At 39.1% G+C, this 20,996-nt stretch overlaps 4 protein-coding genes across 6 annotated transcripts in view; 3 read left to right on the plus strand and 1 right to left on the minus strand.

Annotated features, from left to right (window-relative positions):
- CFAP70 (cilia and flagella associated protein 70) overlaps nucleotides 1-3,017 on the plus strand; it is a 76,873-nt gene extending 73,856 nt beyond the window's left edge. The window contains 2 exon segments of the mRNA XM_016156921.2: nucleotides 1,360-1,407; nucleotides 2,795-3,017. Coding sequence (XP_016012407.1) covers nucleotides 1,360-1,407; nucleotides 2,795-2,875 — 129 coding nt within the window. The 3' untranslated portion in view covers nucleotides 2,876-3,017.
- Nucleotides 3,018-4,187: 1,170 nt separating this feature from the next.
- Nucleotides 4,188-6,544, plus strand: MRPS16 (mitochondrial ribosomal protein S16). Its single transcript, XM_016156938.2, has 3 exons — nucleotides 4,188-4,378; nucleotides 4,794-5,054; nucleotides 5,533-6,544. Exons 1-3 carry the CDS (start codon nucleotides 4,366-4,368, stop codon nucleotides 5,664-5,666), a joined length of 408 nt encoding a protein of 135 aa, XP_016012424.1. The 5' UTR covers nucleotides 4,188-4,365; the 3' UTR covers nucleotides 5,667-6,544.
- Nucleotides 6,545-7,447: 903 nt separating this feature from the next.
- On the plus strand, nucleotides 7,448-12,453 carry DNAJC9 (DnaJ heat shock protein family (Hsp40) member C9). Its single transcript, XM_016156937.2, has 5 exons — nucleotides 7,448-8,164; nucleotides 8,316-8,456; nucleotides 9,051-9,305; nucleotides 11,004-11,093; nucleotides 11,690-12,453. Exons 1-5 carry the CDS (start codon nucleotides 7,985-7,987, stop codon nucleotides 11,807-11,809), a joined length of 786 nt encoding a protein of 261 aa, XP_016012423.2. The 5' UTR covers nucleotides 7,448-7,984; the 3' UTR covers nucleotides 11,810-12,453.
- Nucleotides 12,454-12,830: 377 nt separating this feature from the next.
- FAM149B1 (family with sequence similarity 149 member B1) overlaps nucleotides 12,831-20,996 on the minus strand; it is a 58,793-nt gene continuing 50,627 nt past the window's right edge. For 2 of the 3 annotated variants that reach the window (XM_016156924.2, XM_016156926.2), the window contains 4 exons: nucleotides 20,070-20,294; nucleotides 18,502-18,625; nucleotides 18,148-18,273; nucleotides 12,831-15,374 (listed from right to left, as the gene is read on the minus strand). In XM_016156924.2, coding sequence (XP_016012410.2) covers nucleotides 15,171-15,374; nucleotides 18,148-18,273; nucleotides 18,502-18,625; nucleotides 20,070-20,294 — 679 coding nt within the window. In that variant the 3' untranslated portion in view covers nucleotides 12,831-15,170. The remainder of the gene's footprint in view (nucleotides 15,375-18,147; nucleotides 18,274-18,501; nucleotides 18,626-20,069; nucleotides 20,295-20,996) is intronic. The other variant, XM_016156925.2, reaches the window with a different exon arrangement.

Consider the following 20,996-nt stretch of genomic DNA (forward strand, 5'->3'; position numbering starts at 1 on the left):
CTACAATCAATCTGATTGAAATATACAATTTGCTTAAGTGGGTATTGTAAATGTCAATAAATGTAGGAAAAGTTCTACCTCATTAGTAATGATGAAAATGCAGCTTAAAATACTGTGACAAATTCACACCCATCAGGTTGGCAAAAAATATTCTGACATTACCAACATTTATAAGGATTTTTATATTTGCTAGTGAATGCAAATTGGTATAACTACTTTGCGGTACATATGGCACTATGTGGTCACATTCATGTGTACAACTTAGCAACTTTATATTTAGGTACCTTCCTTAGAAAAATACCAGAAGACGCATATATGAATGTTTACTGCAGCATTTTCCATAATAGCAAAAAAAATTTATCATTCTTTTTCAAAATTATTTTGGCTATTCTGGATCCTCACGTCACTTGGGCCTCTGCCTTCCTAAGGTAGGAGTAAAAGGTAATAGTGACAGGAAAGAAAGATGTGCTGGAAAATGGCCCTGGAATTCAGTGAACTTCAGGTGTGAAAACTTCAAAGTGTAGATACTATAGGAAAGTCTTTTGGGTAATGAAACTTTTGTGAACTAGTAAAAATTTACCATGGACTAGCACTGATCAGGAAATTGAACTAGATATTCTCTTAAGTTCCCTTCTAGTTTGAACATTTTGTGGTTCTCATATTTATGTATTTAAGCTTTCCCAAGTGACTCTGCATACTCTAATTTGTTATGCACAAACTTGTGAAATAGAATAGTAAATTCATATTATTTTCATTGAACTCCTTCATGCAAGGAGTAACTAGGAGTAGTAATGGTCTCATCTCATATCCAGATCTACATGAAAGAAAGTCCATTATCTGCTTTTTCTAATACATAGGGACAAGATAAAGGCAAAAAGACTTGGGTGCCAGACTGCATTGTTTTAAAACCTGGCTCCTCCCCTTATTAGTTTCATAACCCTCGCAAGATATTTATCCTTTCTGTGCCTAGGTTTTTCTATCTATGAACTGGGAATTATAAACAGGTATCTCCTAGGGTTGTCTTGAGGACTAAGAATGAAAGTATGAAAAGCACTTAAAACAATGTAAAACAATTAAAAAAATGAAACTACAAAGAAAGTACCATGAGTGTTAGCTGTTATTAACAGAATGGCTTCAATCCTGAGAAGCAAAAAGAGGCCAGGTTATTTTTAAGCTTTTTGAAATCAAGGAGGGATATATATATGCTTTTCCCTACCACATTTCATTTTCCTGCTTCACCTTTGAATTTAGTTTCTTAACTAAGGTTTGGAATCTTCTGCTTTAGGTAGAAACGTTTGCGGCAATGTACTTTCCTACCATAATGTTTATATCATCATCACCAGCTGCTCTTTTTTTCAGGCTGGACGTCAATTGGAAGCTGAGCAAGCCTACAAGTACACAATGAAGGTATGATACAGATGCCTCCGCTGTTTTTCTACACTGTTCCAGGTTGGGATACTGGAAGGTTATTTGCTTAATTCAGGACTTCACAAGCACATCATGATGTGAATAATTTTCTAGAGGCTTTTCTTGCCATTATGCAATTATCATGGGGCTGCTGAGTTTGGAATAACAACCCACATAGTACCATGGGGGATGTTTTTTATACATCTTGATAGAGAATACAACTTAATAGAAAGTCAGATGGTCTGGGAGTCAGTAGTTAGACCTGACTTATGCTCCTAGTTTTGACATCAACTTAACTTTGTTAACCTCTGGGCCTCATTTTCCTTATGTGTAAAATAAAGATGGTGGTCTAGTCCAGGAGTCAACAAACTTTTTCTGCAAAGGGAAAAACGGAAATATTTTTGGCTTTGTGGGTGAAATGGTCTTGATCGCAACTACTACACTCTGCCCTTGCAGTAAAAAAGCAGCCATAGATAATACAAAAAACAAATGAGTATAGTTGTTTCAAATAAAACTTTGCTTACAAAAATAGAGTGCTGGATTTGGCTCTTGAGCAGTGGTTTGCCAACCCCTGGTCTGTTCTATCAGTTATGAGTTTTAAGTAATTTGACTTGAAAAGACAGTGGCTTAAACAAATTAGGAGTTTTATTTTTCTCATCAACTGAAGAGTCCAGGGCTGGTACAACAGCTCCACAATGTCATCAGAGACCCAAACTCTATCAGCCATTGTAGCTCCAGCCATCATACCCATGTTTCAGGCACAATAAAAACAAAAGAAGGGAAAGGACAAAAAGTCATGCTAGCTATTTCACCTCCCTTTAATGAGCAATGATTATAACTTGCATTTCATTGGCCACGTGGTCTTAAGATTACCCCTAGTTGCAAGGGATTCATGAAATATGGCTTTTTAGTTGGCTGCATTGCTACATTGCAAAGAAATGATTTTTTTTTTTTTTTTTTTTTTTAGTTTAAAGGAGGGACAGGGTATTTAGTAGGCAACTAGATATCTCTATTACCCATCTAGATTCTAAAATTGAATTCAGGTCTAATGTCTTTGATTCCTTTCCATCATTTCCCAAATAAGGATAGTATTTATTAATCAAGATATATTGGGTGATAACATGAATGTTTTAAAAATCAACTTTATAAAGTTATTGTATAAAAAATGTAAATTGTGAATGTTCAGATGAATTTTCTTAAAGTAAACCTATCCATGTAACCAGCACAATGTTCTGAGGTCTTTTAATAGAAGTTATATGAAATAGGAAATATAGCCAATACCACTCCAAGGAACTATGTTCTTTAGCTGTGGCCCCACAAATTAGGGGTCTCCACATAAGTATATCAGCTATGACATGTGTCCACTTTCTTTCTTCCTCTCTTGCAGCTGAAATTGAAAGATGAGGCTCTGCTTGCAGAGATCCACATGGTACAGGAGATGGTTGGCTTTGGCAATCCATCTTTCTGACAGCCTTCTAGCTGAAGAATTTTCTGAATTCTTTCCCTTCCCAGAAGAATTAAACTCTGGACGCTTCATTCACCAGATGAGACCCAAGGATGTAGAACAAAAGACTCTTTGCCATAAATAAAAACCCATTCATTTATTTCCATTGGCTATCTTACTGGATAGCTGTTATGGTTCTTTGACTAGTTCACAGTAAACTGGATGACAATACAAATTGGAAATGAGATTCAAAATTCATCAGTGTGGTTCTGGAGTTAAAGTATACTAAGGTATACATAAGTAAGGAAATATATATAAAATTAAGGTATAGTGGGATCATTATTAGGGTTTCTGGTCAAAGTTAATTACGATCAGTCCTGGAGGAAGTCAACTGAAGTCCCTGCCCAGGTTCACTTACTGGGACTTGGGAATTAAGGCATCATTTTCTAAGGTGGAACTAAAGGAAGAAAGGTATGCTGGGTCACTGTATTAGGGCAAAGCGCCTATTGTGGCCAGGCCCTTTGGATCCAACAATGAACAGAGAACTAGAAAGATCCTTACTTAAGTTGGAAGTACCGACTCCCTCTGACCCACAGGTATCTTAACAGATCTAAAGCACACGGGCTACACAAAATGTCCATTACCCTATAATTGATGCAAAACTCCTGACAACTGAGGCCATTATTCTAGGGCTAAAGATGACAAAGAACCCCTGTCGTCCTAGACCACTGCACAGCAAAACTAGGAATAGGGCTCCCCCTCCTTTATTTTTTCCCAGGAGGAGGTGGAGAGAGCAGGAGACATATTAGTAAACTCTATACCATTTGTAGACCTTTTCTAGTCGGCCCTATATCTCCTTTATGAAGTCTTCCGGAGGCAACAAGGAAATATATCAGGTTCGGCTTCTCCTCTGCTTCCCCGGGACTGTATACTGACCACCCCTAGTTACTCTGGTGTAACCTCACAGTCTCCCTACCACACTGTGAGCTTCCTGGGGGCAGCGACAGGGCCCTTTTATCTCTTGCGTTCTCAGCACTGTGCGTTGGCCTAATAGGCGCTCAAAAAACGTTTGCTAAAACGATGGATTTGTGGAGCAGTTCGACGCTTCCTTTACCCGCTCCCGGGATACTCCCAATACTCCTCACTCCACCACGGACTCACAGGCTAATAAATAATAAAGGGCAGAAGCGCTCCCACGGTTCGGCTTGCCCTGCTATCTCTGGTATGCAAACACCAACGCGCCTGTTTTGCGGCAGTTTAAGAAAGTACGTTAGGGTTCACCGTGTTGCATTGTGGGAAATGGAGTGCGGAGAACGGAAGGGGCGGGGCTAGTAGGCGATTTTCTTCCAGCCGGGAGGACCTAGGTCTTGGCTCGCGGTAGCGTCCAGGTCCCCTTACAGCAGCGTTGACTCTTCGCGTCCGTCCTTCATCCGGCGCGAGGCAATCCTTGCGGGCGGCGGGACGTTCTGCGGCGCCACAAGTGGTAACGGGCCTCGGCATACGCCGGCTGCACCATGGTTCACCTCAGTGAGTGAGAGGGGCCCTGACAGACCTTCCGGGCTGTCACGGGAACTCGGGGGTATGGGACCGTGTGGAGCAGCGCTTTCCTAGGCCAGGTGGAAGCAACCCAAACCTGAAACAGCCACAGTGCTTTATGTTGAGTCTCCCTTCAGTTTTTCTCACTTAATCCACCTGGAAAGCCTATGAAATAAATGACATTCATTTTATCGATAAGACAGCTGAGGCTCTGGCCTCAGCTGTCTTGTGCTGATTGGATTGGGAGATGAAGAGGAAGTCATTTCTAACTGGAGCGCGTAAAGTTTAACAAGACGGAGGTTGGAAGTAAGGACTTTTCCCTGGAGGAAAGGGATTGTTTCATCTACCTCATTTTGTCCATTTTGTGCCCTCGATTCTTTTGTCTTAACCACTCATTTCTCTGCAGCGACTGTCCTCTGGAAGTCCTACCAGCGAGGTCACTTAACCATCCGTCTTGCCCTAAGTGGCTGTACCAACCGGCCTTTCTATCGCATCGTTGCTGCTCACAACAAGTGTTCCAGGGACTGCCGTTTTGTGGAGCAGCTTGGCTCCTATGATCCGCTGCCTAACACTCATGGAGAGAAACTCGTTGCTCTCAACCTGGACCGTATCCGGCATTGGATTGGCTGTGGGGCTCACCTCTCTAAACCTGTGGAAAAGCTGCTGGGTAACTGGGCTCTAGCCATACTTCATTGAGGGGATTTTAGATTGAAGTCAGTTCCAGGGTGATGAGAATTAAGAAGGATTTTTATTACTTCTGGGCTGTTTGGGACTAGAGTGAGACGTGAAGTTGTGATCTAATTGCCATTTTGAATCTGGAGACCCCTTTTGTGGACTCCTTTATGAGCCTTTTGGGCTACGAGATTTTATGCTAAAAATGGGAATAGTGTGTTTTGAATGGCTGTCAGTTTATCCTTTTTTCAAGTAAGGAAAATATTGTTAGGAGGTTGACAACATCAATTGTCTTGTAGTAAATGGAGGGGAGGGAGTTGGGGGAAGAGGTAACAGTATGGAAAGTGAAGAGCATGTTTTAAATCCATTCTATAGGTCAGGTCTCTGTTAAACTTCAGTTCTGTGAGGCTGAGATCCCCAAGACACATTTACTTGTGTTGTGTTATAATGAATGAAAATCCTATTGCTTTTAGGTCTTTCTGGCTTTTTCCCCCTGCATCCCATGATGATCACAAATGCTGAGAGGCTGCGACGGAAACGGGCACGCGAGGTCCTCTTAGCATCTCAGAAAACAGATACAGAGGCTACAGAAACAAAAGCAAGCTGACTTCAATGAGCATAGCAGTGGAGACAAGGTCAAAGTCCTCTTAAAACACGTGTGCAGAGTTTATAGTTTTGTTAGAGGTCAATAAATGGAATTTTCTCTGTCACTCATGCTCTTTTGGCCTGGCCTGAGCAGGGCCCTGGGAAAAATTTGTTCTTATCAATTACAGAGCTGGTTCTAGGTACTAATTAGCTTTTTTAGCTTTCATCTGGGAAAACACAGTGGCTGTGGGATGGGTTGGACTTGGGGGTTGGGCCCTAGGTCTCTTGGACAGCTTTACAGTCTGCTGCCTTCCAAGACTTCTGTGTTTCAAAGCCACTAACCAGAACTTGTCCAAGTAATTCCTTCCTTAATCATTAAGGGTCATCCCACCAGTTGAAGAACATAATTACTTTACTTGTTACATTTGTAATTGCAGATTTATATTACCTTTCATAACATAATCTCAATTCACAAGTAATGAGTTTTGGGGCTGTAATGGTCTATTTTTAAGAATAGAAACTGGAAGAAAGCTAATATTGTAAAGCACCTTTGTTCATCTAGGCCCTTTACATGCAAGGTTATTTGTGAGACATAAGGTATCATGAAAACAGGTAGGATTATTTCCATTTTATAGACCAGTAAGCTCAGGTTCAGAGGTGAGAACTTGCCCATAGCCACAGTTTTAATATTGGCAGAGCTAAAATTTAGATCCCAATGTGTCTACCTGGAGAGCCTTTTTCAACTTGTATTATCCGTAGCTGGGAGGGGAAATGAGCAAGTGTTGTGAAGGGCTTTTCAAATGTCCGCTTAAAAAGTCAATGACAGAATCAGGTTTAGGTATCATGAATTTAGTAATTTAAATGACTGGCTATGCAAAAAAAAAAAAAAAAAAAAAAAAATCACATTATCTACTCCACCCTAACCTCAGGTTTCTATAATCACAGGCATGGATTAGGTGGTTATAATGTACACTCTGGGTAATACAGATTTCAAATTCTGGCGTAAGGCTAGGATGAAGATTTATAGAGGCAATTCTAAAGCCCAGTCAATATACCAACTTATTTTATTCTCTAGGTTTTATGTTCCCAGAACAGTTAGCAGCCACCTCAAATTCTGAGTGTTATCGAGGCTTCCCCAGGGTTGTTACTGATTGGCCTCCCTTTCTTTGAGGGACTTCGAAGTGCAGGCAGAGAGGTACTGACTTTACTTGGGTTTGATCGTGGATATGGGAAAACAAAATAATTTGAAAACAAGAATGCTGTAAATTTAAAAGATACTACCCTGGAGAGTTTAGGTCTTGGGAGAAGTTTTCATTGGTCGGGCAGGAGAGAATGTGATTCTGAAAAGTATTGATCAGTGAGGGGAACTGATGTGAAATAGGTTAAGGTAAGGTATTATTTTGAGGTACTGAATTTCTGCTAACTTAGGTATTCACTTTGTCACCTTCTCTGTCCTTTGTCCAAGATCTATATACACTTATTTTCCTGTGAAAGCTCATCCAATAACAAAAAACTTTTGCTTTGGCAGCATATATTATTAAGATGACGGTTTGGGTCATGTTATTACCACCAAGGTTGAAGGTGATTCAGGAGAAGGTGAATGGGCGTGACTCTGAATTAAATTTCAAACCTATGAATCCTATGAGATAAAATTTTTTTAAAAGACCGGTATTTTGTGCTTTTTGTTTAATATATTTTTTCTGGTAGGGCTCAAGGGAAAGAAGCTACCCAGCAGACCCACCCCATAGGTTGCAAAGTTATTTGGGCCTTAGGGCTCTATGTCTTCTCATCAGGATCATGTCTGAGAAAAAATAAATCTTTTTAACCAACGTTCTTTGGAAATAAACATGTATATGAACCATGTGAAATTGCCAAATATCGATGTTATGCTGTTTTTACTTAAAAAAGAAAAAAAAAAGCAGTATATAGGTTCAGCCTAATATGGACATTCCATGTATTATTGAAAAAGGTTCTGCGCTGGGATATGGAGGAGAAGCTAGACGCCGGAGTTCCCAAGTACGCGGAGGAGAGCCTAGAGGGGTGGGGCGTGGAGGCTACCGGGATAGTTCCGTTCCTCGCCGAAGGAGGGTCCGGCGCTAGGAGAGCTTTCGCACCACTGCTCGTTCTACTCGACTTCAATCCTGGCACACACTAGCTTTTCCACGCCCCACTTTGCAGCCGCCGTAAAGTGCGGCGTCGTGGCCGCGTCTATTGTGACGCAGGCGCCTTGGGTTTTTTGCGCGGGAAAAGGGAAGCAATTCGGACTTCTAACCAGTGTTCCAGAGAGTCGCTTTTCGTGGAGTCCGCCTTCAGCTCCGCACCTCCGCCCCTCCGCCAGCCATGAGGCTGCTGGAGCTGTGCGAGGAAGTGTTCGGCACAGCCGACCTTTACCAAGTGTTGGGTGTGCGGCGTGAGGCCTCGGACGGCGAGGTCCGACGCGGCTACCACAAGGTGTCCCTGCGGGTACACCCGGACCGGGTAGGCGAGAGCGGCAAGGAGGACGCCACCCGCCGCTTCCAGGTACGCAAGTGCCCACGCCGCCTACGCCTGGGCTTCTGATTGGCCTCGCCCGGGTGGAGTGCGGGGCACCTGGCGTTTTCTAATCTTTATTTCTTACCGTGGGGTTTCTATGAGAGGGGCAGGAGTGACTTGCAGGCTCTTTCCCCCGCAGATCCTCGGGAAAGTCTATTCCGTTTTGAGTGACAAAGAGCAGAGAGCAGTGTACGATGAGCAGGGAACAGTGGACGAGGATTCTGATGTGCTCAATCAAGATCGAGACTGGGAAACGTATTGGAGGTTACTGTTTAAAAAGGTAGAGAACTCCGGAGACGACTTTGTGACTGTTGTCATTCATTAAACAAACGTTTATTGAATGCCTCTGAAGTCTTGCATTTTGTGTTGTGTAGGAATGAGGAATTTCTGTTTGGTCTCTAAATAGAACACTGGCGTTTCTCAGGAGATAATATACTGTAATCTTTGAAGAAAAATGATTTAAACCTTAGGTTGAACCATGTGTTTTCGTATGTTCACACACATTTATTGAAATGGGTCTTTAATTACCTATTGATTTAGAGTGATTATAGTGAAAAGGGGGGATTTAATTTTTTACAACATGTGGTATATTTTACATATCCAAATGTAAGTCCTGAGTGTTTTTCTGCATCCTTTCCCATCTTTGGAAACTCCACTTAAATTTTCCTGGTCCGTGGTTTAGCAGTTGTGAAGGTTGGACTAGGGAGAATTCTGGAAAAGCTTTGGCAGAGAAACGCTGATTTCTTGCAACTATTTCAAGTCAAGCAGCTGTTGTATTTGGGAAGAAATATTTCAACCCCTAAGTCTAGTTTTACTAGTATACATTTTATTTAAAATAAAATTATCAAAGTTAAAGCATATATCTCTTATTTAGATATCTTTAGAAGACATTCAAGCTTTTGAAAAGACATACAAAGGTTCTGAAGAAGAGCTAGCTGATGTTAAACAGGCCTATCTGGACTTCAAGGGAGACATGGATCAGATCATGGAGTCTGTGCTATGTGTACAGTATACAGAAGAACCCAGGATAAGGAACATTCTTCAGCAGGCCATCGATGCCGGAGAGATCCCATCATATAATGCCTTTGTCAAAGAATCGAAGCAAAAGATGAATGCAAGGAAAAGGAGGGTAAGATTTTGAATGCTATTTATTATTTATATCTTGAATGCTTCCAAAAAGAATTTGAGGATATTTGCAATAATGGAAATATAGACAAGATTGCTGAAATAAGGAGAAAGATTAATTTGCTATGTAGTTCTCATCTAATAAAATGAGCATACGCTCATCAAGAGAAACTTTTTTTATCCTAGTATGTTGTGCTCAAGAGGATTTGTCTGTGTAGATTATTTAAATAATATCATTTTCAAGTAACACTGAAATAGTCTTCACATGGGCCAATTCTTGTAGCTTTGCCTGAGGCATTTCTCAGGAGATAATGTAGTTGAGATACATAGGCTAGACAGTGGTTCTCACTTAGTTAAGTGGTGAGAAGGTGAGAGACTGTCTTTTTTTAAAAAAAGCTGTGTCTTGATACTACAGGTTACTTTGCTCTTGCCCAGTTTCTTGAGTTGGGCCCAGATTATACATTTTTTAAACCTAGTTTATTTTCATTGTGTCTTTTAAAATACACTTTGAGGGAAACCTTTTCTGGAGAATCAGGATTGAGGCCTGTGTGCCCTTTACCTGCATATTAAACTGTGGAGTTGGTTGGGGTAAGGATGATGGCAGGAGATAGGAGCTTAAGGACAGCTGGGGTTCTGGGAGGAAGTAGATTCAAAGTAGGAAACATCTGTGCCTCTGATCAATGGTTACTGGTACCGAAGTAACCATTGCCTCAACCTGGCTTTCATAATGAGAGCTCCATGGAGAGCAGACGGTGTAAGATTTTAGACCTTTGATTGGTACCTGAGGTGAACACCTTATTTTATATGGCTGAATTGGGAGTGGAAGTAGCTCTATAGCTTTTAGATATAAGATGCATGCAAGGGAAAGCTGATGTGTGTTTAGTTGAGAGAAGTGGATTGTGTATCAGGATCATCATTTGGATTCATAAGCTACATCTGATTAGATTCAAACTGGCAGTTTAAGTTGGTAATCATTTTCTCAGGTGAAACTGAGCACAGCTATATTCTGTATTCGGATATTAGCTTGAGAAACTTCCCTAGAGTATTGGCAAAGAGATTTTAGAAAATTCTCTGGGGGTTAGGGCCTTTTAATAGTCTTAGTTGTTGCCCTGAAAGAATAAAATGAACTTACTAACCTTTCCCAAGGTATCCTTGTGGTATTTTGGCATCAGTGCTCTAGGAAAATTTGGTAAAAGAAGGCAGCTTTGAAATCAGGTAAAGAAAGGTTAAAACTGAATTTGCTAGTGTTTATTCTGATTACTTAGGTGGAATTTTCAACCAGGTTTGCTTTCAAGGCTGCCACCAGTTACATGTAGTAAATTGGGTTTCCAGAGGAGGAATCTGAGGTGCCTCTATTCTGGAAATATTTTTGAGACCATCCTTGGTTGTGACCTTTCTTAACTCCCCTTGCATTTTATTTTCCTTCCTTTTAACCACGTGGTTTATTAATACCAAACAATATGCTACCCCTAGCAAGTAGTAATGGCAAAAACTCAGAAATGCTTATTGGAATCAGAGCATATATTGCTTGCATTCAGCAATTTTGCTTTTTAATGAATGACATATTTGTGTAATTTTATCCTTTTTATCTGTATAAACCTCAAATTGAAAGGGTCTTGTCATAGATTTGTTTTTGGCAAAGAGGGTGTATTTTTATCATTTGCTAGGTTGCCGTCGAGTCTCATATGAGTTTCTCGTTTAGGCGCAGGAAGAGGCTAAAGAAGCAGAAATGAGCAGGAAGGAGTTGGGACTTGATGAAGGAGGAGTAGATAACTTGAAAGCAGTCATTCAGGTAAACTTGGCACACTGTAAAGGTTGCCGCCATTTCTTTCTTGTTCTGATTATTACTGCCAATGTTTTCTTTGGAGTATGTGTATGGTGTTGTGGCGGTTTTTTTTGTTTTTTGTTTTTCATTTAAGACAGTCGTCCCCGACCTTTTTGGCACCAGGGACAGGTGCTCCTATGAGAATCTAATCCCTGATTATCTGAGGTGGAACTGAGGCGGTGATGCTAGCACTGGGGAGCGGCTGCACATACAGATAAAGCTTCGCTGGCTCGCTCATTGCTCGTCTCCTGTTGTGCAGCCTGGTTCCTATCAGGCCATGCACCAGTACTGGTTGGGGACCCCTGTTTTAAGACATAATTCACGTACCATATGTTCATCTTTTTAAAGTGTACAATTCATTGGTTTTCAGTATATTCATCAAGTTGTGCAGCCATCAGCATTATCTGATTCCAGAATATTTCATTACCCTAAAAAGAAACCCCTTACCCATTAGCAGTCAGTTCCCCATTCTCCCTTCCCATCAGCCCCTGGCAACGACTAAGTAATTTTGTGTCTGTGGATAGTCTTGTGTTTTGAAAGCTTGTGTTTTAACTCTCAAACAGAGCAGACAAAAGGATCGACAAAAGGAAATGGACAATTTTCTGGCTCAGATGGAAGCAAAGTACTGCAAGCCTTCCAAACGAGGAGGGAAAAAAACAGCTCTCAAGAAAGAAAAGAAATAATGGAACTTTCTCTTCAAAAGTCATTAGGTGTTATTTGGTGCCGTTATAGGCAAGGTACAGTCAAGATTTGAAGACAAAAGTCAATCCAACCCTTGAGAAGAGTTGTCTTTCCTGCTTAAATTATTCAGACTTATTATGTAACCCAGAATCTCTTAACCTGTTCTTAGTATATTCTAGAAATTCCCAACTTTCTGTGAAGTCCTCAAAGGAAAGAATTTGGTGGTGATCATTGAGGGAAGAGGAGGAGGTTGGTATACTTCCAGACAGCACTTCTTTCTGTGGATCTTCTGTACAAGAAACTCTTATCTAGAACGCTGGTCTGTCCTTTACCAGTTGTCATTTTGCCACACAGGAGTGAGCTGCCAAGTATTCAGAGTGATGTGCATATTTATTAGGACAGGTACTGTACCTAGTTAGAATGCCTTTAAAACACTGGCTGGACATCTGTCTTCCAAATACTTGACAGTTTGCTTTAAGTCTTACTGTTATTGAATATACCCTCTGTCCTTTTTGTTTTACTCAACTAGGCTCTGTACTCTTTGCTTGAAATACAAAACAAATAGGTGTTCACATTACTTCAGGCATCTTTATAAGACTTATACATGATTAAATAAACAAGTAAAAAAATGACAAGTTTTAAATTATCATTGGTATACTTCATTTGTAAAATTTAATAATAAAAATAGCCCACTGATCATTTAAAATGTGATCTAGAAAAAATATGAATGGTGGTTAGAGAAGAGAAGAAAAGAAGGCCTAGTCAGCATTACAGGAGTTAGCCCAGTTTAAGTAGCATAAAGAGATGTTGTAATCCTTCCTGAATGTCATTAGGCAGGTCAGTGAACTTGTTGGAACTGTTTTCTCATCTGTGAAAGGGTTGAGAGATTTTGGGTAAATGACTTCTTAGAGGCCCTTTCCGACTCTTAACTCTAACTTTGAAAGGCGAGCCATCTTGATCCAGTAGTTTTTTTTATTGCGCACACATGGCATTGATTTTTAAGAATAGTACATAGATTTTCACTTAACATTTAATTGAATTGGTATTTATTCATTACAATATATGAAAGTTTTGTAGGGACTATTCAATTTAAAATCTGATTTGTAGGCTAATATATTCAATACCATATCCACACTAAGCTTTATGTATCAATTTATCTGAGGTAAGCATGTGACATGTTTTCAGTCTATGATTACAAACAGGTTAAAAAATACTCTTCAGTTGTATTAAAAATATAATGCAGGTTGCTTGAAGCATCCGTCTTCATATGATAGCATTAGCACACTTTGGTATAATAGAAAATTACCCCAATTTATGATCATTTGAATTTATCTACTCTCACGATTAACAATAAGATCTAAAACTGGTATGATCATCAGAAAGTTCAGTGACATTTAAATAAATTTAAGCCATAGTTAAAACCATTATGAGTACACTCAGGAAAAGATCCAAGGTAAAATCAGAAGAACGCCAAAGTTCTCTACTTCTGCTCTTAGGATGTGTTCATACTGGACTAGGGTTTCTGGGTTTCAGAAAATTTAAGGAATTGCATCTGGCTCACTAGTAGAAAGATTCTATAAATTTTTTAATTGACTTTCTTAGAACTGCAGGAGAAAACTGGCAAGTTGAGTTTAATATTTGTACAAAAAATATGACCACTAAAAGGTACTTAAAGAAAAAAAGCATAACCTGATATCAAGCAGGCCATTGTGAAGTTGAGCTGGCACAGCCGAAAAAAATATATGCATGATTTTACATGTTATTTTACACCAGTGTTCAACATTTATGTTTTTAGTTATCCCTTCCACATCTATCTGCCTGTGTGTTGGATATCTAAAGAGAAAGCTTTAGGAATGACATCTGTTTGATGAGTAGCTCAGATTTTTAACAGCACTATCTCTTAAAAATGAGTTAAAACTGAGTACAACTCCCCGATATTAATACAAGCAGAAGTATTCAAAAGCCAGTGATAACTTAATGTTATCAATCATTTGCTGCTTTTTGTGTATGTATAGTCTCATAGAATCACATAATGATTGAACTGATCATTGTTAACAGACAACATGAGCAGTGATTTGGGGGTAATTATTCATTTGTTAAATCTTTGGGTACAAACTTACTGTCCAGTGGAATAGGTTCACAGTAACTGGAGATAGAAACAGTACCCATGTAATCTTTGGTGGATACTCTTGTCTTCTCAGTCAATTGTACCAAAATAACTCTTCATGAAGATGGTTTCAGATTGTTTCTTGTATGTAAGCTCTGCATCACACATGAGTGAACACTGATTCATCAAATCTTCCCATGTGTCCCCTGCAGCCTGAAGCAGATTCTTCTCATTTGCCCTATGGTCCCTGCCTGGTTCTAGAGACTGGTCCACCTCTGTTTTGAGATTTTGTAGACCCATGTAACTGAGGACCTGTCAGGCAAAGATGACATTATAGAGTAATATTAATAGTCTAGATTTGGTAATCTCAAATTCTTACCTTAAGGGCTTTTTTCTCCAATAATCAGTTGGACTTTAAATTTGGAGACCGGGACTAAGTCGTAGAATGTATTTACCAAGGCAATAAAAAACCTTAGATATTTTACGTAAAAACAAATCATATTAAGATGAAAGCAGTAACCTAGTTTTAGAGAAAAACCCACTAATTGAAAAGGACGAAAATATTTGTTTCATTTCACTAAATGTTGCACTAGTTTTACCTGACCATCAAGATGGCCAAGTGTAATATCTAGCTCAGAGAAAGGATTGCTTCTCTTCCAAGAACAGAAAGCATTCAAAAACTACTAAACTGCTGTTAGGAGGTGAACTAAGAGAATTCACTTGGACCACAGAGATAGGTTTGAGACCGATTACTTTTTAATGTACTTGCTGATAATTCTTATTAACAGGAAGCATATCAACTACTCAGTACTTTTAAATTTCACCTACAACAGAATGATTCTGATGGTGGTGGGAATGATTCTGATGGTAGGAAGAATTAAAATATACATAATTTTCTTCTATCCTATGAAAATAGAAGCTATAGAATATAACTTAGAACTCAAAAAACTAAATGGGATAGAATTGGATCCAGCATATCTGGACATTTTATAATTTCTTTTGTTTTACCTTGGCCTAGCAGGTTAACTGACTAAAGCAGCTTATAGCAATATGGATTTTGCCTACATAATAATAAAACGTTTGAATGTTACGAATATGACCTCTTTGGCTGAAATTTAAGTACTGTCTACTTTGCCAGAGAGGTGAAAGGTTAGTTATATAAGAGAAAACAAATCTGGAACTTTTTGGCTCTGAGCCCAAACAGAGGTCTCTATCTTTTTATTATATACCATCTTCCAAAATGAACTTAAGGTGACTTACAAAGATTCAAGAAAACAAAACATAATAAAGTCTGAAGAAAGGGAAAATAAGCATAGGAAAAAAAAAAAAGGGAGGATCTTAAAATATCCATACAGTAGTAAAACAAGAGTCATGGCCCCACCTGTCCCTGCAGGTCCCCTACCAGGTCGGGCCTGATGAGGATACTCAACAGCATATGAATGACAATACTGTGTGTCTGGCTGAAAAAGAAAAGAGACATTTCTTAAAATGCAGTACCTCCCGAAGGATAATATGTTAGTAGTTTTACAAGGGAAAACCTGAAAATTTGAAAAAAAACACCGAAAATTATATCATCCGCCAATCTGAGGGCCAGGTTGGCAGAGTGCACTCTGGTATGTGCCAAGGGAAAAATCCCAAGCCAGAGGCCCACAAAGCCTTTTGTTAACATAAAATTTGCAAGTTCTACAACTTTATTAATATGCCTTTAAGAAAATTTTAGCATTTACAAATCTGTATGGTTCAATATTTCTAAATATTTGTAATTGGCTGCCAAGGGAATTTTGTCTGATTTCTGTTGCCTACTGACTGTTAAAACAGCAGAACAGCCTTTCAGCAGCACTGAAACACCCATGACTTTATCTCCCTACTTGTAACTCTCAATATGAAACTCAAACATTTCAAAATCACCTCAAGGATTTTAAAGATTTTAAGATATGACTAAAATATTAAAATGCAAAATATATTTTTAAAAAGCTATCAATGCTGTCTTGCTGGCATTTCTGGAATAAAAAACATCCTTTTCACTTCCCTGTCAGAGCACTAGAATTGAGACTTCAGGAATTTTTTTCTGGTGAAGCCCATGTTTTTAATCGAGGATCAGCAAATGTAATTTGTAGAGGGCCAGAAGAGTAACTATTTTAGGCTTTATGGTTCAGACTGCCATTGTTGCAGCTCTGCAACTCTGCTGTTGTACTGGGAAAGCAGCCATAGACAGTATAAGATTGAGCGTGGTGCCTTTTCCTTAATAAAATTTTATTTACAAAAGCAGGTAGTAAGCCAGATGGTCCATGAACCATAGTTTGCCAACTCCCATCCTAGACGAGAACACCAAGGAGCAGAGTGCTAGTCTGGCAGTGCCAGGCCCAGGACTCCGCTCTAGTGCTCTTAGCTACATTGACTACACGCTCATCTCTCTTTTCATGACAGCAAATTGGGAGAGAAATGGCTATACTAAGACATTTTTACTTTTGTTATAAACTGAAAAAGAAGAAACTTTGAAATATTTTCATGTGTTCAGTTTTACTCAGGCAATCAAAAAATCAATATTTGATAGAGAATCTAGCTATAGAATATCATCAAACACTGCTTAATAAATGTCCTAGATCAAATTAAGAGAAGACAAATTTAATAAAGGTATTCAAACTTTCTAGGGTTCACACTAAGACTCAAATGGTCGCCTTTTCCCTTTTTTGACCATGTTTTGGGTGAATCTCGCCCTAAATCAAGCCTCTTGAGGTCTGTTTATGTCCACCTGGAACCTGTGAATGTGGCTTTATTTGGAAGTAGTATCTATGCAGTTGGAATCCAGTCAAGATGAAGTCATACTGGATTAGGGTGGGTCCTAAATTCAATGACTGGTATCTTTGTAGGAGGGAAATTTGGACACAGAAACTTTGCTAAGGCCATGTGAAGGTAGAGGCCAAAATGGGAGTGATGGAGCTGCAAGCCAGGGAATACCGAGGATTGCTGGCAACCACCAGAAGCTAGGAAAAGGCAAGAAAAGATTCTTCCCTAGAGTCTGCAGAAGGAACATGGCTGTCTCCTAGCACCTTGATTCTGGACTTCTAGGCTCTGGAACAAAGAAGAAATTTCTATTGTTACAAGCCACTTAGTGGTAAATTGTTAACGCCAGCCCTCGGACACTAATATAGTATGCCATTCATTAAATCACGCTATTCTAGTAGGGGAAAATCTAGTGGTACTTTAGGCTGTAATATTTCAAGGGTTATGAGTTGGGATAAGTGGGCTGCAAACACCATTATCCTGAAAACTGATATAGGTTGTACAACGCCTGATTCCTGGGCACTGGGTTTGGCCCCAGTCACTACTCCAGGCTCTCCAAACCCTTTCGCCAAAAAGCAAATGAGGTAGGGCTGAGCTCATGGCCTACAATTGGGGAAAGTCAATGCATGATCTCCATTCTCCTAACCAGGTGTTTTCTATCTTAGAAGTAAAGGGGCTGGTAAATGTACAAAAAAATTAGAAAAGAAAAAATCTTAGCTTGATCATATGCCAAACCACATCATAATCTGACACCACTATTGGTATAACTCCATGAGAGCAGCATTAGAGAATGAAGTTATGCTGACCTGATATGCACTGGGGTTTAACATTATTATTATTATTTATTTATTTGTTTTTGTTTATTCTCAGAAATATCTAAATTGTTTAGAATTTGTAACTTATGTATAAGGCATTTGGTATGTTAGGTGCCGCTGAGTCAGTTCTGACTCCTGGCGACCGTGAATGAGTGTCGTCCACAATGTCCTGTCCTCGATAGCCCTCCTCAGCCTCTGTGGACTCATGCCTATTGCTTTTATTATGGAGTCAATTCATCTCATATTTTATCTTTCTCTTTTCCTGCTGCTTTCTATTTTTCCCAGCATTACTGTCTTTTCCAAAGACCCTTGCCTTCTCATGGGCCCGAAGTAGGACAGCTTTAGTTTTGTCATTTTTGCCTCCAGTGATGTTTCAGGATTAATTTGCATTTTATCTTATTCTTTTTACAAGTTAAAAGAACTAGGGGCAGAGACCAGTTAGAATTTCAACAAAACGTACTTACAACACTACTTTTATCTTTAGAACCTCAACTTTTATTCTCAGAGTTGATTAACCACTATATAAAGTCTTAAGTATACCAAACTATTTATTTTTTCCTCCCGCTCTTCTCCCTCCCTGCCCCACCCCCACACCCCCGAATGTCAAGATCATAGAGGAAATAGGTCACTCTACCAAAAATGACTGAGTTGTGTTGGGCCTGGAGAAAAAGTCAGGTAAAAGGAGCTTCTCCTGGGGCAGCTGATGGTTAGGTTCATCCACCACTGCACTTCGAGCTCGATTGGTATCGCCAAGGCTTTTCTGTGAAGGGGATTAAATTACAGAAACGGTTAAAACAATTTGTAGAGGGATCTGTGCATGTCCTACATCTACCCCAGCATGTATAGTAACTGCAGGACAAGTACCTCCAATTCCATTGTTAAAAATAGAATTCTGTATGTACTTTTAACAAAATATAAATTAAGACCATAGCATTGATCCTGCAGAATTACTGTCCATGAAGTTTTATAAACACATGGAAAGACATACCATTTGCCTTTGTGATCCCACAGTGTTCAAGTGTTCCACTTCAGCTGTGCCAATAGGTGGCAGCAGATTATTTCGACTCAGGGGCATTGGTGAAGGAGAAGAGAGAGAGTCGGCCGCCACTGGACTGCAGGTCCCATCAGTGAACAAGTCACAAAAACAAAGTTATAACAATATAAGCAAACTGATTAGAATCAAATAAATGATGATAGAGGAGTTTAATGTCATGCATGGAAAGCTTTAAGCGGACTAATTTTTAAAAGAACACTCAAAAGATTTTGGAAAATTAAGAGTTGGGGGTTTTTTCAGAGTATTTTATGATTTTTGTTGAAAGTTCATCCTGGACACACAGCAGGAATTGACCCTTCACAGAGAACTGGAATAAAGCAGTTTTCCCCATCTGGTATTGCACTTCTCTACCATAAATGGATTTGTAATTTCATATCTAATGGAATTCTCTACTGTTCTAGGTATTCTGGTTGTCCATTTCACTAATAACTATAATTCCCAGGTAAAGTTCCTAAACTCAATTTCTTCCATGGAATTTGGAGCAGTTTACAGTATGACTCATACCCAAGACAATAATTGAAACTGAAGGATACTTTCATGTCCCAGAAGAAAAAGCAACTTATTTTTCCACTTTGAAAAAAGAACTGTCAGAAGAAATGAGATTAATTATACATCAAGACCATTTATCCCCCAAATGAATGAATCTATAAGCCATGTTAGTATAGATGTAACCACATCAACATTATAAAATAGTGAACCCTGGTGTCCTAACAAAGATTTTTGGTGGTTTTGGACATCTTAGTCTATTGGGATTAATTATAACAAATTGAAAAATGAAAATCAAATAACATGTTGGGAGAGAAGTATAGTGATATGTGCTTAATTTAGAAGCTGAATTCAAAAGAGTCATGGCATTATTATCTCATACCCTTGGTCATAGTGTTAGAAATGAACCACCTAAGATGTTTTGCGAATCAACTAGTAAAATTTATTTAAAAAATTGACTTCTCGGTATTTTTTTTGCACAATGAAGATCAGTGTCTAGTGAATGAAGGGTATGAAAATGGAAAATACTATGTTTAGTGTTATTTCCTAAGAAGTGCTAAGGGAATATATATATTCCCTTAGTATAAAGCAACCACTTCTCTGACATTTTCATTGTCAATGGAATAAGCATTTCTCAATGGCAGAGAAGAATATTAAAGGATAATTATTATTTTGGCATGCATTTCACTGAGCATGTTCCCACTAAGAAAAATGTTTAATAAAATACATATATCTTTTATTCCTTTGGTAAGTGTGACTGAAGTATTCTAACCAATATTTTATTGTAGAAACAGAAATCTTTAGTTAAACCAACAGAAAGACCCAGTACCTGTATTTAATTCAAGTTTAAACTCATTTTTTTTTTTTCTGTAGTGGATTTAAACCAGTCTTTAATAAAAATGAGCAATGATTAGTTTATAGGCATATATTTCAATCTTATATTTAAATTTGTTCTATATGTAAAAGCCTTCATTAGTTATACAACAGCTTCCAGAAGTTCTGCTTTTGAAACCTACACTCGGGATCCTCTGAGGATTTCTTCCACAGGTCTTGGTGTTCCAGCACGTGAATGGCTTGTACTGATGGGATGAAGAGTTCGTGGTGGGGGGTTGCGTCTCCTGGTGGACTGCAGTGTATATGACAGAGATGATGTACAAAGGTCCAGGGCTCGATTTGCCCAATTTCGGGTTGAAAGGATGGTACTGGACCTGGGCCTCATAAGTAGCTTGTCATCAATATCTCTAGTGGCCAAATCAAAAACCCACAGTGAAATCAAGGTTTCTCTGTACTGGAGACAAGACTCAAAAGAGTAAAAAGCCTTAGACTATAAAATACATTTGAGGTAGAAAACAAAAGTAAAACACCATTAAATCAGTAACCTAATTTCTAAAAATTATATAATCTGACTTAGGTATGAGAATGTGTTCTTAAATATCACTGCACACATACACACAATTTACTAGAATGGGGATTTAGGAAACCAAGTCCCTTATATTCACCTGCCATCACAGTCACTTCAGTTACCAGTGAAGGCTAACCTGAAGGGTACCTCCTCCAAAATATTACCCAAAAGTTTACCTCAGGGACTGAGATTCCTACCATATTTGAGGCATTCTTTTGTGCTGAAAGAATGTCACCAGAAAGACAACAGAATGGCAAATATTGCTGCTTGGGAGTTATGTGGTACCAATGTGGCTCTCACTGTGGCTCTCACTGTGGCTTTTAAAATGCTGAGCTATTTGGAGCCTGCAGGGGTAGGAGTGTGGGTCCTTTGGAAAGCTAGGAGCAGGCAGTGTGAAATCCCTTGAGTGTGAAATCTTCAAGGTAACTGATTCTTTTCTTTTTGTAGAATTTGATTTCTTTTATAATATCTCCTGATATATTGGATTCCTTTCTCATCCTTTGCTACAACTTGAGTGTGTAGACCCTTAGCAGCTTATGCT

The sequence above is a fragment of the Rousettus aegyptiacus genome, unplaced genomic scaffold (assembly GCF_014176215.1).
Source record: "Rousettus aegyptiacus isolate mRouAeg1 unplaced genomic scaffold, mRouAeg1.p scaffold_m13_p_6, whole genome shotgun sequence".
Taxonomy (NCBI): Eukaryota; Metazoa; Chordata; class Mammalia; order Chiroptera; family Pteropodidae; genus Rousettus; species Rousettus aegyptiacus.

Bases quoted from the DNA above. Each gene is read 5' to 3' on its own strand.
- DNAJC9 (XM_016156937.2), top strand. From the start codon at position 7,985: ATGAGGCTGCTGGAGCTGTGCGAGGAAGTGTTCGGCACAGCCGACCTT. The intron at 9,306-11,003 runs GTAAGATTTTGA...TTTCTCGTTTAG, and splicing joins TGAATGCAAGGAAAAGGAGG to GCGCAGGAAGAGGCTAAAGA. The intron at 11,094-11,689 runs GTAAACTTGGCA...ACTCTCAAACAG, and splicing joins ACTTGAAAGCAGTCATTCAG to AGCAGACAAAAGGATCGACA.
- MRPS16 (XM_016156938.2), top strand. The intron at 5,055-5,532 runs GTAACTGGGCTC...TATTGCTTTTAG, and splicing joins ACCTGTGGAAAAGCTGCTGG to GTCTTTCTGGCTTTTTCCCC.